We start from the raw sequence: 23,293 nt of genomic DNA on the forward strand, positions 1-23,293 counted from the left end.
CCAATCTGGTCTTAAAAATAGGCAGAAGAGGCACTTTTCAAAGTGCCTAGAGGCACATGATCCAAGACTAAAAACCAGCTTCCTTAAACCTTGGGGTAAAAAACAAAAACAAAAACCATCTGCCTGATGTGTGTGTGTGTGTATGTGTGTGTGTGTGTGTGTGTGTGTGTGTGTGTACAGGGGAATGAAGGAAAGGACTCACCTCATGCGAAGAGTCCAATTTAAATTCTGGGTAATAATTTTCATCATACTTTCCACATTCTCTCTGTGTCTTTTCCAATCACACAGAGACACACATAATTCCCATAGCAGAAGCAACATTTTAAATTATGATATTTTAATTGATCAATAAAATGTTTAACATACAATATTTATCTCTTCCTCTAGTCTATACCATCTGTTCTTCAAAAATATTTAAATCTATTTAATAGGAAATTCTTTAAGTTAAATTCCCAACTATATCATATCAATCCTCTGAATCCAAAATTCTGAAAGGAAAAGACCAGAAGGTGCTGCTGTTTTCATAAAAATAGAAAAGAATCTATGCCTTCTTTCATTCCAGGCTCATTTTGTTTTATTTCCAATCTTAAAATGGTATTAAATTATGCTGTTGTTCCCACCATAAGACCTCAAAGAATTCAAATGGCCAACTTGGCATAGTCTTTTTTTTTTTTTTAAATAAAAACTTTAATGTATAAAGATATTGATGAATAACTGACATACAAAAAGCTGTATATATTTAATGTATACAACTTAATCAGTTTGGAGATAAGTATATATCTATGTAACTATCACCACAATCTATGCCATAAACTATCTATCCTCTTCAGAAGTTTCCTCCTGTCTTCTTAATTCATTAATATAATTATTATGTAATAAGAACATTTAACATAAGATCTATCCTCTTAGCACATTTTTAAGTATATAATACATGATTGTTTATTAGGGGCTCTACAGTGAATAGTGTATCTCTAGAATTTATTCATCTTGTATAACTGAACTTTGTACCTTTTCACCACATTTTCCTATTATCTCCTCCTGGCAACCACTCAATTTGAAAATAGGCAAAGGAACTGAAAACCCATTTCTCCAAAGAAGACATAAAAATTGACAACAGGTATGTGAAAAGATGTTCATCATCACCAATCATTTAGGGACATGCAAAGAAATACCACAATAAGGTATCATCTGACACCTGTTAGTATGATTTTTACCAAAAACAAAACAAAAACCCAAGTGTTTGCAAAGGATGTGGAGAAAAGGGAACCCTGGTATCCTGTTGGTAGGCACATGAATTGCTGAAGCCACTGTAATAAACAGTATGAAAGTTCCTAAAAATATGAAAAGTAGAACTACTATATGACCCAGTAATCCCACTAGGAGATGCTTTAATATTATTATTATTATTTTCAATCTTTTCAGTTGTTCTTCTAACAGAAAAAAATATTAAATTCCTTAAAATTATATACAGTATTATATACATGCATAATTGATGCTTAAGAAAAAATGTAGAATACCTAAGTAATAAATATTGAATAAGTAACCTCTCTCTATTCTACATACCAATATGTTGCATCAAAATTTATAATTTTGGAGCAAACTAATCTATATTTTAAAACTTCTAAATTCATCAAGTGATAATATTCTATATAAATTAAAAAATTAATTCTGTAAAGATTTTAAGTGTTTTCAATATTTCCATCATTATATATTTTTAAAATTTTCAAAGCCTTAAGAGCTTCTTTTCAATTACAATAAATTATATATATTCTATGCAAAAATTTATTTCTTAGGGTTTCCAAAATTAGTTCCTCTCTGCTTGTATTCAAATACTGTACCACAGACCATGAAGTTTCCTAGAATTTTTATTCCCAATTGTAAGTTTCTTAACAATATTAAGAAAATAATATTTTACAATATCTACCAGAAGTCCTAATACTCTAAAATATTTCTATATTGCCTGGTAGAGATTACTGAAATCCCCATCTTTTTAATCCCTCTTTTTAATCAAGGGTGCCTAGAAACCCCCTAGAAAAGTGTAATACATAGAGAAAAAACATTATCTCTGACTAATAAATCTATTCTTTTATCTGTTCATTTATTTAGAAAATATTATCAAGTTTCTATCAAATAATGATATATGCCAATGAAACTAAATAAAACAAGAGAAGTAAATATTTTTGTGAGATTTATCAGGTGAATTTTTGGAGGAAGAAAGAAGTAGATCTGAGTCTTTCAGCATTTGCTTCTGATATTCACCAAAATAACCAAAGGCAAAGGCAATATTTTAAAGTAAAGAAGACAGTATAGTATCTATTTCTTCCTTCCTTCTAGTGCCCATCCATCCCTGAGAACCCAGTGCCCTCATTTGCTCCTAACTCCCCAAGGGCCAAAAGCCTACTGATGCCCCCACTTGCCTACATTTCACTTATACAGGGTCTAAGTAGTCTTGTAGTTCCAATTGCCTCTCAACTGAGTCCCCATCCTCTCCAGTCTCTATTCACAGATGCCTGACAAAGAATTAGTGCAGGGCAAATATATTGGCCAATTCATCCATTATTAGTTGCCCAAGAAGCAGTCTGGTGCAATAGAATGCCCACCAGATTAGAATTCTGACAAATCTAACTTTGAATCCCAAATAAGATATTCTTTGGAAAAACGACTTAGCTTCTCTGGGTTTCTGCTCCCCAAGTGCAAAATAAGCAAAATATTGTAATACTTCATGGAGGTGATAGTAAAACTTAGGTAACATACTACATATAAAAGTACTGCAGTGCCTAGCATATTAGAAGCATGAAAGAGCTCTGGATCACACACTTGGATCTAAATTTTGCCTCCTTACCAAGGAGCTTTATGATCTCCAAGTTTGTGCTGTCAATTGATAAAGAAGGATAGCAACAGTGCTTCATAGGGTGGTCATGAGGGTTACAAAGTCAATTCAGTAACAGGTTTATAATGGAGCTTGACACCACGTGCTCAATCAATTAATATTTTGAAAAACTACAGATCAATGAGCAATTCACACATTAAAACGAGCAATGTAATCCCAACTGAGAATAGCAGTTATCCAAGCAAAGGCAAGAAGAAAGGGTTGAAGAGTCCTTTGATATTTTGTTCTGTATATCTTTATATTATTTTGGGCAAGAAAGACTTCAGTTATTATTTAAACTTTTCAAAAACAGAATAAAGTTTCAGAAACCTGGTGTTTATTATAAGGATGCCCAATAGTGGATGAAATTGAATGTATAATGCAAGTGAGAAAAGTAATGACCCTTCTTCATCCAGAGCAGCTTGAAGGAAAGTACGGACAGCAGGGATGAGACAGATCTGGATTCAAATACAGGCGCACTTTTTACTGGCTGTGTGCCAGGGAGTGTTACTCTAAGCCACATTTTTTTCAAAATCATGGTCCATGGACATCCTACTTCAATACTAACTGCAGAGTGGTTTCAAAATGCAGATCACTAGCCCTAACTGGTTTGGCTCGGTGGATAGAGCATCAGCCTGTGGATTGAAGGGTCCCAGGTTTGATTCCAGTCAAGGGCATGTACCTATGTTGTGGACACATCCCCAGTAGGGGGTGTGCAGGAGGCAACTGACTGATGTTTCTCTCTCATCGATGTTTCTAACTCTCTAGCCCTCTCCCTTCCTCTGTGTAAAAAAAAAAAAAAAAAAAAAATCAATAAAATACACATATTTCTAAAAAATCACTAGTGTTTAAAAATTATTTCAGTTGATTCTTATGCATGCACTAAAGTTGAAGACATTTTACTCTCAATCTTGGTTTTGTGTATAAAATAAAGTGCCAATGTCACAGCATTTTTATGGTAATTTAGTGAGATAAAATAAAAATTAACACAATGCATGGCACATTTAAATTCATAATATCTTATTATATTAATGGGCATAGTGTGTCTAGTAATGCTACTATTCATAATATCTTATTATATTAATGGGCATAGTATGACTAGTAATGCTACTATTAATACCATATTGTAATCATTGTTACTATCATTAAATGAGAAATATAATGACACTCCATCTGTCACATCAAAAAATGAAATTTGAATACCTCTGCTATTTTCTAGATCATTTCCTACAGAAACTATTTTATGCCTTCTGCTTTTAACTCAGCCTCTCTGACCAATAGTATTAAAATAATCTGGGATCTTGAAAGGTCAAGTTCAGCACTTGGTACTTATTCTGGCATGGTCCTTATTAATGTGATGTAATTTGGGTTTGTCTGGGATAAGTCATGATGGAATAAGGATGGGGAAAGAGAAGATACTAAAATAGTAGGGTTTATAAAAATCATGGTTAAATTTTTCTCTCCGAGTGAGAATTCAACTGAGCATAGTGTGGCAAAAATTAAGTTATCAGTATCTTCTATTTTCTGACTACCTATCAGTCTCCCCCTTCTCTTTGTTAACTGAAAATCCTTGGGAGGAAGCTACATGCCCCTGTGGTTCTAGTGCTCCTTTTCCATGGAGAAAGAAGTGGGAGGGGCCGGAGGTCTGGGTGGTATGAGATCTGGGGTCACATTTCTTACACTGCTTTTGGGGAGAGACTCAACCATAGTTAATGTACAAAAGCTGTGATTTTCAGGCAAACTGCTGCTTTCCTGGAAAAATGCATAAGTCTTCTTTAGCAGCTTAATATCCTTTAACTAGTTCCTTCTCTTTCCGCTTGAGCTACAGGGTCAGCTTACTGTGCCCAAAGCCTTCTCTCAACTTATACATGCAAATGAATAAAATAATTGAAGAAGTATGAGAAGCCTTTTTAATTCATTCAGACTCATAAGATATTAAATTCACACCAGGTAATACTCTTGGAGCCTAAAAGGCTTACTTGCATGTCTTCTATTCCCTCAGCAACAAATAATTTCCTCACCAGTACTATGATTTAGTCCTTAACTCTCATAAACAGCAAAACCATCGCAGCAACCAATGCCATAGCTCTAAGGAGGCACCAATATTTTCTCGTTTACACTCTTTCTTTTATGGTTTCTCCAAAAAGAAAACAAACAAAAACAGGTGCATCCACACTATGCAAATGAGAAAAGGTAACCTCTGAAACTATTTCACAGCAAACAGAAGATCCTCAAGCTGCTCACTAGCTAAAACCACAGGAGGTGTGTAAACTCTAGATGCTAAGCCATGGGAGGCCTGCAGGCTGGGAAGGTAGTAAATCCCAGGAGAGCACTAAACTCTGGATTGGTAAACTACACCAGGCCCATCCGTTCCTCAGGTGCTGATCCACAGGAGGCCCATCAACTGCTCAGGTGGAAGGTGCAGGGAGGAGGGCAGAGGCAAGCTGTGTGGGAGAGTACCTGGAATGTAAGGCCACCAGCTCAACAGGGGAGAAGGGAAATGAGAGGCACCTACTGGGAATACTAGAGTTCGGAGAACTCCATTAAGGAAAAGAATGAGCCCACACTCTCTTGCATAGAGTACTATCTTACCTGTGGGAATCACAACCCACAAAGAGTAAGTTTCTGGCCCAAGGATTCTAAATAAATCCTGGTGTTGGATGAGTCCCAGATCACCAGAGCGCCCCAACCTCCTGGTCAATTGATAAGGTTCTTAGGACTCACCATCCTGCACCCCTCCCTTGTTTGCCAAAATTCTCAGCATGGCAGTGACATCTCTTCCTTAGGTTTCCTAAATCCCCAGATTTACTTTAGCAGTGACTGATGGGACAGTACCTGCACCTCATTCTTTCATTCACTGGCTAGAGAATTCACTGAGTATCTGTAACATGCCAAATCCTGTGCTGCCCGCTGGGGATATAAAAAGCCAGATAAAGTATGGCCTCTGCTCTTAAGGTGATATCCAAGTAAATAATAATTACAGAATAAAGGTATATAATAAAATATGCCTATAGTGTTGCAGAAGCACAGAGGAAGGGAAATTACATCAAATGAAATTCACGGACACTTTCTGGAAAAGGTGACGCTAAATTGAGTGTTAAAGGATGAAAAAGAGTGTCTAGACGAGAGTGTTAGGCTGGGAAAGGGGCAAGAGAGGTGGGGAACATTATAGTTAGGCAGAGAGGATAGAAACTATAAATGACTGAGAAGGAGAAATAGCTGATTCCATCCAAGAACAGTAAGTAGATGAGTGTGATTGGGGAATGAGAAGCACAGGAAAGTAGTGAACAGTGAGGCCAGATCACAAAGGACTTCAAAGTCCAAACCAACAAGTTTGAGATTTACCCTGAAAGTGTCGGGAAGCCCCTGAAGTAGTTGACAGCAAGGAAACACAAGACTGAGGCCTTAAGACAATTAAAACTTGCTGCTTTTGAATGTAAGGTTTTTCAGATTTACATAAAGGTTAACCTATTTTTCAAATTAAATAGGTTCCTAAAGTTAATTTTCTAATTTTATATTTTTTCAGTCAATGTAAACAACTTATGTATGCCATATACATATAATGTGTATCATATATAGTGAATATCTCACTAGCAAATATATTTTTGACTTATAGTTAATAAATACTAATGTGGTATTACAATTCAAATAATGCCAAATATTTATTCTCTAGATGAGTATAATTTTAGCCATATGTTCTCAATATTATTTACTTATAACTTTATTGATAAATTACATATACACACCACAATGTTAATGTAATAAATATTACCTACATAATAACACATAGACGAATAAAAAACTTTCAAAGAATAGGCTAAAAGTAAATAAAAATAAAGGTTCTAACATTCTCTATCAGCTCTTCAACGGATTATTTCTTACCCCATTTGGAAGCCACTGAATTAGAGAGCTAACTAATACCTAGACCCACCTCCCCTCCACTCTTAAATATATGCATCCAGAAAAAGATCAATATGCCATTCATTAAAGCAAATCAATTAAATTAAAAAATTCTGAAAGAACAGAGACAAGGAGACTAGCCAAGGATTGTGATGAGTCCAGTTCATTGCTATGTAGCTATAAGAGAATGAGACAATAAATCATGACTTGTTGTAACTTGTACCCTTCCTGCACTCCCTGGGATCATTATGAGGGTTAAGGATAACACTAATTACAAAACAAGCTCTTGATCCCCTTTATAATAAAAACAAAACAAAACAAAAAACAAGCTGGGTGAAGTCACAGTAGCACAGGCAGGATATTTCAGCTGAGGAGAGATAGGGAGTCATGGGGCTTTAGGGACAGCCTCTGCTCTCCCATATTAGCAAAACTCGGGGACGTTGGAAGCAGAACTGCATTTCTAGGTGCTAGTTGTCCAGTGGTTCCTCAGAAGGTCTTAGGAGTCAGCAATCTGGGAAAAGCTGTGCATCAGAGGTATGTGTCTGTACCAGTATTTACACCTTTTTAAGTTTATTTTTATTTATTTATTTAAAATATATTTTATTGATTTTTCACAGAGAGAAAGGGAGAGGGATAGAGAGCTAGAAACATCGACGAGAGAGATACATCGACCAGCTGCCTCCTGCACATCCCACACTGGGGATGTGCCCGCAACCAAGGTACATGGTCTTGACCGGAATTGAACCCGGGACCTTTCAGTCCGCAGACCAACGCTCTATCAACTGAGCCAAACAGGTCTCGGCTACACCTTTTAAAGTTTAAATCCTATTTATAAGATTTGTGCCATCCTGGGATTTGTGCCCACTTCCCTTTCCACAGGGTTTTAGTAAACACTGCAGTGTGGTGAGGATTGGAATCACAAACACCTGAACCTGTGAGAGGAGATTGCTCTCCACACTTGTTCTCCTAGCTCTCTCTGAAAGAATGTGCTTCCACACATTTTCTCCTACCCTATAGTGGGCTGAGGGGACAGGGAAGTGGCCTGGTTTGTCAGCACCAATGCTCTGATTCAGAACTAGAGAAATGTCCCCAGAGCAGCAACCCCAAGGCATCTGACCTCCCTGTGCCAACAACAATATTCCTGCTGATCTATCACAGGTCCAGCAATTACTCCATCAATAGGATTGGAATAGTGCAGCTAGAATTTCATTAGCTTTCTATACATCATTCTTATATTCATTCATCCCCTACTCACCCACTCGCTCAATTCAACAAATATGCAAAGAGCATCTTCTCAGTTCTGAAGCTATACTAAACACTGGGAGAACAGAGATGAGAAGTTCTCTTTGGATCCAGTAATGGACTAGAAACCAGCAGAATGATGCCTGCCATGTGCACTTCTGAGAACAGCCTGGCCAGCCCTGGCACATTGCCTCTGTGCTGACACTCTGCATGGACTTTGCAGACACCATCTCCCCACTAAGAAGTGCAGTCAGTGTGGTTAGCCCACTGTTGTTACACTAGACAAAACCAGCAGCTCAATCCAGGTAAGAGCAATTATTTTTTATCCAGACACTAAGTTACCATCAGGTGATGCTATCACGTAAAAAAAAAAAAAAAAAAAAAAAAAAGTGAGGCAAACAGATGGGATTTGGGGCTTGCAAAGCATCACTGATGTTACAAATGAGGAAAAGCGAGGAGATGCTGCTAGACACAGAGAAGGCCCTGGAGAGCACCGCAGCCTGACAGAGTTCTGGTCTAAATAACGTCTGCACAGCAAAGGCAGCCCCACTCCACTGATGGGGTTTTGTTAACAAGTACTATTAATTCCCAAGTGTGGGGCTATACCTCTAAGAAATATATTCCTACCTTTCTCTTAAAATATATTTTACAGTGGTGTTATCTGTGTATATCACCATGACCCCGTATATCAAGGCCTTTGGAAGGCTCTATTTTCATCACCCCCACATGGTTAAGTAGGGATCCTGTGATGAACTAGAGAGACTCAGAAGGTCTGGATTTGAACCTGTGCTGTCTCTGAGCTCCTTCTTGGTCCTCCTTTTTGGGGACCATTTTCTTTCACTGAAAAATGAGAGAGACTACGATTGCCTCTCAGCATTTTCTCTCTCCTTCCTTAATAACAAAAACTTCCATTTTTAAGCTGAATACGGTACAGTGTCACCCAGCCAGAATATTACATTTCCCAGCCTCCTTTCTATTGTAGTTAGATATGGCCTTTCAGCTACAATTTGGCCAATAAGTGATAAGGAGAGCTGTCCTGTGAGACACACAGGGAGAATCCTTTCTACTGCCTCATGCCTAGAATGTGGCCACAGTGGCCTGAGCCCCAACAGACACAGTGGACCAGAGGGAATTAGGAATGCAAACAGCACATGGTGCACAAGGGGATAAATGGAGTCCAAGTCCCTGATACTGTGAAACAGACTTCTTTCATACAAAGAAGAATATAAGCTTTTTCAGGTCTTTATTATTCACAGAAGACCTAATCTTACCTAATTGTCGCAATAAAGCAAGTCAAAATATTTTTTGCTGGTGGAGGATCTTGCCTTCTTTTTATAAAAATAAAAAAAGAGAGAGAAAAAAAATTGCGACATGAACAAGTGTAATTAGACAAATCACAGGTATGCCTGTACTGAGCTCAACTGGCCTGGATGTCCAAAATAGATCACTTACATGGCTGGAAATTGATGTTGGCTTCTAGCTAGAGCTTAAAAATGTGGCTTCTCCATGTAATTTGAGATTCCTGTAGCCTGAGGGCTCTGTCCTAAAGGGAATATTGCAATAGCAAATAAGACATCCATGCCAAAAGGTCTTCTTATGCATGCAAGGGTTATTGTGACCCAGCCCTGGAAGTCCCAGAACATCACTTTTCCTATATTCTATAGGTCAGCGGTCACCGACCAGTATTCCGTGGACCACTGGTGGTCCGTGAGGTCCGAAAGGTTGGCTACTGCTGCTATAGGTCAAGCAAGTCCCTGAGGCCAGCCCAGATTCATAAAGAAGAGAGTGAGCCCCCCACTTCTCAGGGGGAGAAACAGCCTACGCTTATAGGGAGGAAAGACATTTTTGGCAGCACCTTTAGGAGAATATCTACAACATCATTTAAATTATGATGGTAATTAGAACCAGCTCTAGACAGTATTGTTTAATGCTCTAATAATGAAGCACATGTATTATTATACAAAAGTTTATTTTTGCCCTAGCCGGTTTCTCAGTTGTTAGAGCCTAAGCCTATGAACTGAAGGGTCCCAGATTCAGTTCCAGGCAAGGACATGTATAATACCTTAATTGCAGGTTCCCTGGCCCTGGTTGAGATGCATGCAGGATGCAACCAATCAATGTGTCTCTCTCACATCAATGTTTCTCTCTGTTTCTCCCTTTCCCCTCTACCCTCTCTAAAAAATCAATGGAAAATTACCCTCCAGCGAGGAATAACAACAAAAATAATTTTATTTTTAATATTTTGATCAAAGTACTGGTTCTTTTTAAAATCCTATTTTATTTTATGTCTTCAAAAATTATTCTGAGTGTGGATCTAGGCTTCACCAGACTTCTACAAAGACTTAGGGCATGTGAGAAGTTAAGAACCCCTGGATTGTATAAAAGTGTGGTGACTAAAGGATTGACAGAGAGCCACCTATGCTATTTCTTCCCCTGCTGGCTAGCTTCACCTCTGATCAACTGCTCCTGGGAAAACTTCTTATCTTTAAAGCTCTACATGGAAAGAGACTCAAAGAACTCCCTCAAGAAAGTATAATCAACTCAAGAAATAGCAGCTAATACAATAATTGGGAAATCATGAATTATTTAATTCTACATTCCAAAAATATCTGTATAGAAAACAGACCATAAAGTATAGAGAAAATGAACTGCATAATTCAATTATAGCAAGTGAAAATGGCCAGCTTATATTAAGGGCCCCAAGACCAGCTGTTTCTTACTTAGCTCATACTTCCCCAGCCCCAACCAGGAGGGCAAAATACATATGCAATCACTCGGTTCCCTTCTTTTGTAAGAAATGCTTGTGTCTCCTCAAAGAATGTTAATTCCATGAGACAAATTTCTTGATGGAAGAAAACTAGGTAAAATATAAGTTTATGCATTTAAGGAGATGAAATTTTTCATCAATTCTCAGCAAATTTGTAGCACTTCACACTATAGAATATGGGGTTGGTAAGAACTTTAAAAGTGATTTTTTTTTTTAGTAGGGCGGCTAACTCATCCTCGTTTGCCATATATTTTATAGGTTTTATCACTAACAGTCCTGTGTCCCAGGAGAACCCTCAGTCCTGGGTAAACCAGAGAAGTTGGTCACTCTATTTACCAATGACTTCAACAAAGAGATTAGTCCCTAACATCCACCTAAATATTAATGGATACTGGTTTCAGCATTTCAAAGTTGAAAGGACTCTTTGAGAATATAATCTCTTCTATTTTTCCAAACTGATTAAACTGTACAAATTGACCACTTCTGTTGTAATTAACCTATCATTTGAGCCTCTGAATTTAGAACACTTAGCAGTGTCCATTGATATTTATTTTGGGGATGTTGATATTAGGCATTAATCTCTTCTAGAATGGCAACCTGGTTGAGAGTGCCACTATAGAAGTGCTGCCGTCTCATCAGGGAGTAATTGCTTTTAATTTTAACAAAGATACCAGAACCCTTGCAAACATTATTCCCCACAAGGGATTTCCTAAAGATCCATTGCAGATGTGTGGAACTGTAAGGTAAGGCAAGCATTACATTTTGCATTTGATTTGCAGGACCCTCCAGAGAGTACACGGTTTATTCCCAGATAATTTCTAAATTACTGTCTTCCTAGTCCTTGGTCTTCCTCCTTTCCACCTTCTGTTGTTACTTTCCTCCTGGTTTCATGATTGCTCTTTCCCTGGTTTCTCTTCCAGGCACTTAAATTAGAATTTCCTCCAAGGTGTAACCTCCTATCCTCTCTCCATATCTCTCTGTGATGGTTCTCACGTAGGCTCTAACCTGGTTCAATCCCCAAGACTTACTTAGTCAATTTGCTGAGGCTTACCAAATATAAATCCAGACTCCTGGCTGGCTTCCCCTCCCAACTCCTGCTCCACACCTCCTATTATCTTCTAGGCATCAGCACAGGAAGCTTACTGTATATCTGTCATGGAGTTTATTATCCTCCCTGTTAGACTACTCCTTCCCCTGCATCCTCTATTTCTACTGATGACACTCCTACTCATTCATTCATACACAAACATCCTGTCATCTTTCAGCCTCATTCTCTTTACCCCTTACAATGAATAAAATGCCAAATCCTGCCAATCCTGACAGTTGATGATACATATTTATATTTTTCTATAGCAACCACCAATCTACTTATTGCTACTATGAAACTGGTAGTTTATGCTGTTAAGGCCAAAGTACATTTAGACATCCTGGGGAAAATAATGAATGCATAGTTCCTTTAAAAAATCGTTTTAAACTGCGCATGGAAGTGTGCAAAGGTTATGCAGGAGAAAGAAACTGTTATAGCAGCGAAGAAGCTGCACCTATTGCACTGAAGAAAGCACCAAACGTGTTTTACATGTATACCTGTTAGGCTCCTGTAGGAGCTAGTGCGTACACCAGTGCCCAGAAGGGTCATACTTCTGGGATGCTGGAGTCAGAAGTCTGTAAAGTTAGAAAAGTGGTGATTCTTTATATGTGGGGCTAAGTACCAAAATAAACTATGGGAAGGGTCTCTTACATATTTCACACTAGCCAGTATGAGCTTCCAACCCAAATTATGATCTGCGAATCCTGGGAAATATGCCCCCTCCTAAAAAAAAAAAACTGCTATAATACTAATGGACTATCACAGTGAGTATGCTTCTCAGGTGAGTGATGACATAAAAGGATTTAGAAAACCACTGAATTAGAGTAAAAACTCTAATTAGTTCCAGCAAATTAGCAAGCCATAAAATGTGTCAGGACCACCATGACTTTGGGTCTCAAGAGAAGAGTCTAAGTGGGTTCTAATTAGCCCAGAAACAAACAACGAACACCACGATTGAAACAAACAGAGATTGACAAATTGAGATTTAAGAAAGGATATAACTTATTCTAATATATTTTTAAATTATGTTCCTTTTGTCATTTATAGCAAATAAAAATATCTGCTGTTATTTTAATTGAAACAATGTTTATAAGATATATATATATATATATATATATATATATATGTGTGTGTGTGTGTGTGTGTGTGTGTGTGTGTGTGTGTGTGTAAAAATACTTTCAAAAGATTCAAATTCCTGGTTACCCACCCTGGCATGTGTATTCTGTCACAGTCCTTTGTCAGTGGTTTGGTCAGTGGTTAGGATTATACTGCTATTAACTTATAAGAAGCCACTTGAGTCATGGTCATTGCAACTAGAAAGCCCTCCCCAGTCTCCAAATGTGTCTCACAGATGTAATTCTATTTCAGTGACATAAATTTAAAACAACAAATAAAGAAGCAATATTCCTTCTTATATATTTTAGGAAGCGATCTTGGGCTGAACACAAGTAGACAAATTTTGCTCTTGTTCATGGTACAAAACATGGCAAATATATGGGCAATAATGTTAACGCATTTCATAGCATTTTACATTTTCTAACACACTTGTATCACCTTAGTTCATGTTAGTTGGACTAGAGAGCCACTAAGTTCCCTAGAAGTTGTGTATCTATAATTTACATAAATATGTCTATGTAAAAACACCTCAAAATAAAACAAATTACTAGATGATCATTCCGTTCATCAAAGTACTCCATACTGCAAGGGATTTTACACTTAGCTAGCTTTACATAGTAAGCTTCCATTGTATATTTGCAGTCGGTAGAAGTACCTGCTCCATGGTGCCTGAGAGCCTGGTTTTTCCTTCTTGTGGGAAGGACATGGCCTTCACACCCCTTGCCGTTAGGCGAAGTTCACAGAGGTCTGTTTTCCCTCTAAGGAACTGCCTAAAAGCGAGGAGATTTATACAGTATCTAAATATCCTTTGATCTTTGGTTTCAGATTTTCTTTTTGTTTATTTTTATTTGATAATAATGCTGGTTAGAGTTTCTGTGTCAAAAGTATCTCTTAATCATATTTGTCTGTTCTTCCCTATAAAAACTTAAAAAAAAAAAGCTTTCCCATTTATATCCTAAATAACATTAAAGAAAATATTGACTATTGTCCCCTGAAAGAAACAGAACTGCTCTAAATATTTGTGCTCCATTCCTCCCCTTACCCCACCAGACTCTTTTCTCCCATAACAGGCTTCTTCTGGACACAGAAGGAGAGATTTGGGTACAGGTTGCAGCCCATTTCAGAGTGAGCAATCCCAGACTAGGGGCTTAATTATGTTTGGAGGGTTTAAGAATCCCATTTTCAGGCAGTTAAGAGGCAATACAATAACACCAAGCATTATAGGTATTAAAGAATAAAGAAACTAAAATCCTTTGACCAGTCTGTCTCCTGCTGTTCTTCAATTTCTGACACATGTAAGTCAAGAGAATCTAATGTCTGCCCAGAGAGAGAAGACAGAACAAATTTACCAAATCCTGAAACACTCAAACCTTTTGAATTGTCAAGTACATCTGCTCTTAATTACATGTGTGCACACACACTCACACACATAAACACATACGTAGTGGTAGATTAAAGACAGCTGCAAGTTCTTTGCTGTTCTTCCCATTGAGAGTGGAGCCTAATTTTCCTCCTTTGTATCTGAGCTAGCTTTGGTGCCTTGCTTGACCAAGAGAATGTGATGGTTATGATATTCTGATGCAACTAAGCTGGCCCAGAAGGCATGCAGCTTCCACCCAAGTCTCTTGGACTGCAATTCATGAAAGATCTCAATAAGAATATCCCAGCCTAGACCTAACCCACAAACTTGTGAACAGAATACAATATCTGTATGTTTTAAACTGTTAGTTTCTAGGCGGTGTGTTAAGTAGTGACAGATTTCCAGTGACACACCTACCCACAGTCACCATTCTAATATCATGCATCATCCAAAGGATCACACCTTCCCCATCTCAATAGTGAATCAAAATACATGGGGTGATGGTTTGTATGACTTTTCTGTCCCATTTAAATGGAACAAGACTAGAATTTTTGAAAACTATTTAAGCTACAGAGAGAACACTAATATTTATACTTGGTTTCTAATTGACGTTGAAGACCTAAATTTGTGCATTATGTGTATTTTACCCTAAATTAGTTATAACATTTTTACCTTAGAAAATTAACTTTCGTTTGTAATGCTAACAGCAAGATACCCATGTAAAATATACATGGTGTCAAAACAAGCCAAAGGAAAATCATTTGGGCAAAAAATGAAAAAGGATCGCAAGTCAAATTTATAGAAAAGATTCCTTTATTAACTTTTGGTCAAGAATATGTTTCTATATTTTCAGAAAACAACTCTGAGACCATGTGGATTCCTGCAACAGAGAGAAATTGACAGGAGTGCTCCAGCCATGAAGACAGAAGAGAAACAGTCCAGAGATGGAAGATGCTGACGATGACTTGCCAAACTAGCACTCAGCAGCTAGTATGTGCATCTCTGCAGGTTGCCCAGGACCAAGCCAGAGAGGGTTGGACCTGCATTATCACCATTTGCCCACCATCCAGAACTGAAATATCATTGCTGACATGTACATATAAGGAACTGTTTGACATAGAAATTGGAAATCAAAAGAACTGTTGGCCCAGAAAGAAACTCACTACAGGATGATTTGTTTGCCTCTCAGCATAACCATTATTGCTTATCTCATTTTCGGTTCTTATAAGTGTATTTCTAGTATCACGTGAGCTCACTCATCTAGGGGAAATGATGAACAACACAAACCGCTGAACAAGAACAGCATCGATCAGATCAGACTGTTGGACCTCAGAGGGAAGGTAGGGGAGGGTGGGGATAAGGGAGAGAGATCCACCAAAGGACATGTGTGCATGCATATGAGCCTAACCAGTGATCATGGACAACAGGGGGGTGAGGGCATGCGTGGGGAGGGGTTTAGGATGGGAATGGTGAGGGATGATGACAAATATGTGATACCTCGATCAATAAAGTAATTAAAAAATAAAATAAAATAAAATAAATTAAATCAGGCAATAATGCTTGATTTTTGTGTATTTTAATTCATTATCTATAGAAATTTAATTCATATCTATAGAAATTCCTTCCCCCAAAAATTACTTCCTGATTGATGATCATCTTACCTTATATTACCAACCTTAATGCCTTGCGACTTCATAAGGAAATGTGTTAAATATTGCCATCTTTGAACATCACATGACTTTGATGAATCTCTGCTATTTAAAGTACCCGAGTATTGAAAATCAGAACAAACAGAAGAACTATTATAAAAGAAAAACAGGACTCTCTCATTCATTTTCAAATAAGGATAGATCAAAGTAATTTTTTTTAAATGGAACACAGGGAATTCTAACACACATATACACATATACTAGTAAGCTGGAATGCTGGAAGCTATATGATATCATATCTGTACCCTTCAAAATAGAATCCGATCATTTGAAATTATAACACATTTTCCTTTCATTAAGTCTGCCCTGTGTGAAAAGGGCGTCATTCGGTTGTGGCTGCAACTCTCTGAGAGAGAACACGGCAGGGGTAGGGGGGAATCTTACACAGATCCTGTTAGATCAGCTCAGGGATCAGCTCAGGATAAAACTGAAATATAAGCTAGCAGGATCATTTTACCCATTTACCAGGTATTCTTGTGACAGATGGAGGCTTTCAAACTTGAAAATTGTATTTTGGTTTGTAAGATGGCTAAGATGCATTTAGATCAATCTTCCTACTATTTAGGAGGGGAAGACAATCAAACACACTTGTTTTTATGAAGCTCAGTTATCATAAACTAAACTATGGGATAAATTCTTCCTGGTTATCTCAGCTTACCCCATATAATACTAATGAGAAGAATTTATAGTTCTTTCAAAATCCAGTGTCTGCCCGGCTGGTGTGGCCCAGTGGTTTAATGTCAACCTATGAACTAGGAGGTCACAGTTCAATTCCTGGTCAGTGCACAAGCCCAGGTTGTAGGTTCGATCTCCAGTGAGGGGCATGTACAAGGCACCCAATCAATGATTCTCTCTCATCATGATGTTTGTATCTCTCCCTTCCTCTCTGAAGTCTGCATATATGATATATATGTATGTATGTATGTATTGTATATATATATATATATATATATATATATATATATATATATATATATTCTTTGTTGTTTAAAGTATTATATATGTCTCCTTTTCCCTCCATTGACATCTCCCTGGCCATTTATATTTTTAAAATCCAATGTCTATAAAGACAGAACGTCTCAAAGGGAAATGGTGCCATACTTAAGATAGTGATATATTTTATTAATACAGTAAAGTCCTATTTTTATGGAATAGGATGGGTATGAGGTCATCCCATAAAATAAATTTCCCAGAGAATGGAAATAGGCAATTTACCCAAAGAATTTTATTGAAAAAATTATGCTATTCTATTTGAATAATGATGAGAATGTTTTACCCATTTTCTTTATTAATGAATTAAAATACACAAAACACCATAAAATTATATTAGAGGTTCAAAAGTATCACTTAAATCTTCTTTACCAGTCACTTTCATTTTATAAAATCAGCAGTTCCATTAAAATCATATTATGTAAAAATGGGTTTTTACTGTAATAATAGTTATTACCTATTTAGGTCCCAAAGATTTTGTGAAAATTAAATAATAAGCCATTGGAAAGCAAATACAAAGTGCCACTAATCGCAGAGGCCAAGAGGGGCAGCCAGATAGAAAAAATGAAGGAAAGAAGCTCCTGCTACATTAAAAATCACAGCTTTCATCCATAATTCCATTACTGCCAACACTCTTCTCAACATTATGATGTATTAATTATAGCCCTCATGTTACAGATGAATGTCAGAAAGGTTTAAAATTTATCTAATATCACGCAGTTGGTAAAAGTCAGGATCCAAGTGTAAACCCAGGTTTATCCTCGAAGACAGCCCTCCTTATCTCCTGAAGCCTCACTACTCCCCAATATGCCCTGGTGTCCCATACTGTCCCTCAGACTGTTATCTCATCTTCCAAGGGCCACTCCAAATGCTTCTCTTACACTAAGATTGTGATTCTAAACACGTCTGTTTTGATTCCAGCTATTTGTTATATTGTTATGTATCATGTGTTTTATTAACCCAGCTGAAGTCACTAGCTGTTTTGCAGTCATGCCTGTATCGGATTTGCCTTTGGAATCTCAGATCAAGAGCACCTGGTGCAGTGCCTTGAACACAGTGGGTGCTCAGAAATGTTGGTTAAACTGAACTGGAAAGGGGCGTTATCTTGAATCACAGCTACGTTTGCTATCAGATGCACAGCAAGTGCCTTTACCATTGGCTCATTACATCAGATACTTCTTTGGGAAGTTTCTCCAGTTTTCCCATGTGTGTGCACCTACTAGAATGTGGTAAGATTGAATTCCTCGAGTAGAGTAAATAACAAAGTTTTCTTCCATTTAATTCCGCATGAAGGGATCAATGTGATCAGCCAGCAAAGAAATATGAATTCAGTAAAAAATGTAGTCTGATGTGAATGAAGCATAGAAGGCGAGGATGTGGAGTTTTTAAAAATATGATAAAGAGGGCATTGGAATCAAACTATCTGATTTTTCTGCCCCAGCCTCTTTACTGAATAGCTGGATGAAACCTGGGCAAGTTACTTAACCTGTCTGTGTCCCAGACTTCTCATCTATCAAAAGAGGATTTTTTAAAAAAAAAAAGCATCCTCAGATAAAGTAGTGAGAATTAATTGGGGAAATGTATGCAGATCACACAGCACAGTGTGTGGCACCCATCAAGCAATCAAGTTATAGTGGCAGTTATCCTCATGGTAAAAATCTTAGTTATTAGGATTCTGATCAAAGGAGAAGACATTATTTTCCACAGAGCTGTAAAATTGTATAGTTGTATTACGTCAAACTCAAAGATTTATTTCTGGTATTAAATTGTGGATGACAGCATTGACGTGTGCACTTCATTCAAGCAATACTTATTGAATGTCTATTTTGTGCCAGACTTAGATGAACAAATGTACATGATTCAAAGAAGACTAGGAATTAAAGAAAGCAGGAGAGCCAGAAAAAGGTTAAGAATACACACCACAAATAGAAAGAGGAGGTAAATTAAACCCAAAGTTCCAGCAGAGGTCAAAACATCAAAATTTGTCAAAAATAAATAGAGAAAAATTAGCCGGAACAGGCTCAAAACTGAAAGGCTCAAAACTGAACTGAACAATGAATTAAATTACTGACCACTATAAGATGATTTGCTGAAGTTCAAAGAGGGGTTATTAGAAGAGAGAGGCAACAGGAAAAGAGTAAGGACTTCATGTATTATATATTACATATTAGTTTTCATTTACTTATCTTTACATTTGAAAAGTACAAATAATAAACAATAACTACATGTTTTAAAAGTCTTAACTCCTCTGGTTCTCACAATAATACTAAAGGACAAAAGATACTCTTTACATCCAATGACTATGCCCCCGCCCACCTTTTTCCAAAGCGCTGACTTGTGCTATTTAAAAGCAATCTTATGGAGAATTCAGGTCCATCTCATTAGCCCGACCGTAAGCAAAAGAATGAGGGTGATGGAGAATGCCAGAGGTTCTAGATGGCCAGGACACACATGGATACAGTCAACTGCAATGCCAAGCAAGATAGCTAAGATTGCTCCTCACTCAGCATAAAGGTCCCAAAGGATATTAAAAGCTTGGCAACCTTCAAAAGCTTCTCTTGCTTCCTGCACAGGGTGGGAGAAACAGCTTGCTCAGTGGGAAAAACTATAGCCCAGGGCCAATCCGCTGGCCAGATTCATCAAAGAGATGGCTGAGACAGAACAGATTTTTCCTTTTCGTATAGGAATGACTCATGAGCTTGTTTACTCAAAAAGTTACATCCTCCATGGAGAGAAGTGGAAGATAGGGGAGTTGGATAATAATAATGATAGTTCGAGTTCCTATTGATCAGCCCACTCCCTCCAGGCCCTCAACTGTCTATGCAATTACAGGCACACTACCACTGCCCAGAAGATAGTCAGTATATTTGTTGTTGTTTTTTCTCTCTTTTTAATTTTATTTTATTCTATTTTTCTGCCTTCATTTTTTTTTTTTTTTTTGGTCATCAATAAAACAAACAACACAACTACTCTCTTTTATTTACTTTTATACTTCATATTTTATTTTTTTAATTTTTATTGTTGAAAGTGTTACATAAGTCCCCCCCCTTTTCCCTCATTAACCTCTTCCAGTCTTTACCCTTCCCTACCCCAGACTCTCACCACCCATACTCTTAGACTTTAGGAAGAATGCACTGGTTTGGCTAAGAATATGAACTCGGAGTAAGTCTGAGCTAAAATTCTGACTCTGCTTGAATCTCAAACTGTGATCCTGAGCAATTTCTTAACTGCCCTGGCATCTGTTTCTCTGTCAGTAAAAATGGGGTCAATAATGTCACTAATATCACAGAGTTATTGTGGGGATTAAATTAATTAATATAGGGATAATAATTCCCACCACGTCGTTAGGTGTCAACAAATGCTTAATATTATCATTATTACTTCACAGATGATCAGATATTCACCTTCCAGTACTGATATTCTTTTATGCAGTATTTACTTAAGTTCAAACCATAAATGATTGAATTAGGTCTTCTAGGGGAAATATATTTGTCCTATCAAAAACATTTTCTTCTCAGGCTGGAGAGACTTTCTGGGATTTTCAAAAACTGAATATTTACAAAAAATGAATGTTATAAGTATGGTATGTGTTTCAGTATACCTGAGGAATCATCTTTCTCTTATCTGTTATTACACAGGGAGGAAGTTCTAGACAGTCAGAAAGATAGATAGATGATAGATACTTAGCTTTTCTATTTTATTAATCTGTTCATTTTCTAGCATCTTTGGAAAATCATGGCAACAGAAAAGCTTATTTGTCATTTTTTTTTTCTCAGTCCTGTCTGTAAAAGCTTCATACAGGCAAAAGATTAAGAGCCATTTTAAAAATTGTTTCTTTCCATGTACTCTGCCTTTCAAGCATAAGCTGTAAATCTGTTTTCTAACACATAAAAAAAATTACCTAGTTGGTCCATAGTTATAAGTCCTCTTGGCATTGTGACTACTTATTCTACCTTTAATCAAGGTTGGCTGAGCTATTTTTTCCAGATTTCACTTATAAATGCCTACTGATGTCCACATTCTCTACTGTGTCATACAATAAACTTAAATGAAAGGTAATCCCCAACTAGACTGGCCTGGTTCAGTCTGCCAGTGATTAATTCATGGATTGTTTTTACTCACTTGGTAAAATCAGGACATCATCCCCAGGGCCTGGGATGGTATGGTTGTGTCCTCCCCAGCCCTCTTCAATGCCTGTCCATGCTTCAGGGAGGGACCATTTTAAAGCTGATTCAGGCACAGAGGTAGAAGCTAGAAAACAAGAGGGAAGTAGTAATGAATAACTGAAAATCTGATTCACTATGATAACTTGCAAATTCTATTATTATTTTAGAATGCTGGTGATATTTTCACCTCCAGAAGTGGCTGCTTTTTAAAATTTTATAACCTTCCAACAAAACTTTTATCAGGTACAAAGCAAGTAATTATTCACTCCTTTAGTTACCTCCACTTCTATGGAAAATATAATTTACTTTTGTTTTAAATGGTTATGTTTTGCCTTATTATAATTATTATATGAGCCTATCACAAAACAATTGAAAAAGTTAAAAATAGAAAGAAAAATTAAAGAATAATAATTGCTTATAACCTCACTATCTAAAGATAACACCATTAATCTTTTATATAAAAATGCTGAGTAATTTCCTTCCAGAATTGCTCAGCATTTTTATATAATTGAGATATCATATATTCAATTTTATAACCAATTCTTTATTTAGCTTAATAAATTTTCATATGCATTATCTCATGTTATTATAACTTCTTGTAGATATAATTCTAATGGCTACCTAATCTATTTTATACATATAATAAAGAGATAATGTGAAAATTGACCATCACTCCAACACACAAGATGGCCACCTCCATGTGGTCAAAGATGGCCATCCCCATGTGGACACAAGATCACCACCACAAGATGGCCAGCAGGGGAGGGCAGTTGAGAGGAACCAGGCCTGCAGGGGAGGGCAGTTGGGAGTGACCAGGCCAACAGAAGAGGGCAGTTAGGGGTGACTGGGCCAGCAGGGGAAGGCAAGTGGGGGTGACCAGACCTGCAGGGGAGGACAGTTGGGGGCAGGGAGGGCAGTTAGGGCTGACCAGGCCAGCAGGAGAGGGCAGTTAGAGGCAATTGGGAGTGCAGGAGAGGGCAGTTAGGGGCAACCAGGCTGGCAAGGAAAGGAAGTTAGGGGTGACGAGGTCAGCAGTGTAGGGCATTTCGGGATGACCAGACTGGTAGGGGAGGGCATTTAGGGGCAATTGGGCCAGCAGGAGAGCAGTTAGGCATTGATCAGGCTGACAGGGGAGTGGTTAGGGGGTGATCAGGCTGGCAGGAAAAAGCAGTTAGGGGCAATCAGGAAGGCAGGCAGGTGAGCAGTTGGGAACCAGCAGTCCTGGATTCTGAGAGGTATGTCCAACTGCCTACCAGGATCGGGACTAAACGGCAGTCGGACATCCCTCAAGGGGTCCCATATTGGAGAGAGTGCAGGCTGGGCTGAGGGGCACACACACACACACACACACACACACACACACACACTGCCCCCCATACACAAATTTCATTCACCAGGCCTCTAGTATGTATATATAAAAGGCTAATATGCAAAGTGTCCCCTCAGGAGTTCTACCAGGAGACCAGGAGTTTGATCGCTCACTATAGCATGTGCTGACCGCCAAGGCCCGGCACAGAACAAAGGAAGGCCCTGGCCAGCAGCCAGGGAAAAGAGGCCCCATGCCAATAGCTGGACGGCCCCACTTGGCCCTGACCACCAGCCAGGCCTAGGGACCCTACCTGTGTGCACTGGGCCTCTAGTATTCTATATGAAAAATCCATAATTTACTTAATTTCTAATATTTGGTATTTAAACTGATTTCTTCTTAATATAGAATCACTGAATCAAAAGGTATGATCTTCTCATAGCTCTTAATGACTATTAAAAGCAGTATAATAATTTGGAGATCACTCACTGCAATAATTTACATGCAGTTCATATGTTGCAAATGGTTTTTATTGATTCTACCGCTGATAATTAAACAGCATTTTTTTCAACCCTCTTACTGGCCTCTTCATCAGGGAATTGAAACATAAACCGACTGATTTCCAATGAGGAATGCCCAGCATCACATCACGCACACCATGCTGAATTGTACCCACATGTTCTTTACTGGAATGTGATCCCTGCTACAGTCATGGGGCAGAGAAATTATCTCAGAAGAGAATGAAAAGATTCACAGATGACTAAACATTCTTCTTCCAGCA

At 37.8% G+C, this 23,293-nt stretch overlaps 1 protein-coding gene across 1 annotated transcript in view; it reads right to left on the minus strand.

The window, feature by feature from the left end:
* The window catches only part of PKHD1 (PKHD1 ciliary IPT domain containing fibrocystin/polyductin), a gene marked incomplete at its 5' end in the record, with an annotated part of 385,387 nt that overhangs the window by 139,968 nt on the left and 222,126 nt on the right, over nt 1-23,293 (minus strand). The window contains one exon of the mRNA XM_084889432.1: nt 21,163-21,291. Coding sequence (XP_084745558.1) covers nt 21,163-21,291 — 129 coding nt within the window. The remainder of the gene's footprint in view (nt 1-21,162; nt 21,292-23,293) is intronic.

Source organism: Pipistrellus hanaki (assembly GCF_964339955.1).
Source record: "Pipistrellus hanaki genome assembly, chromosome: 7".
NCBI lineage: Eukaryota > Metazoa > Chordata > Mammalia > Chiroptera > Vespertilionidae > Pipistrellus > Pipistrellus hanaki.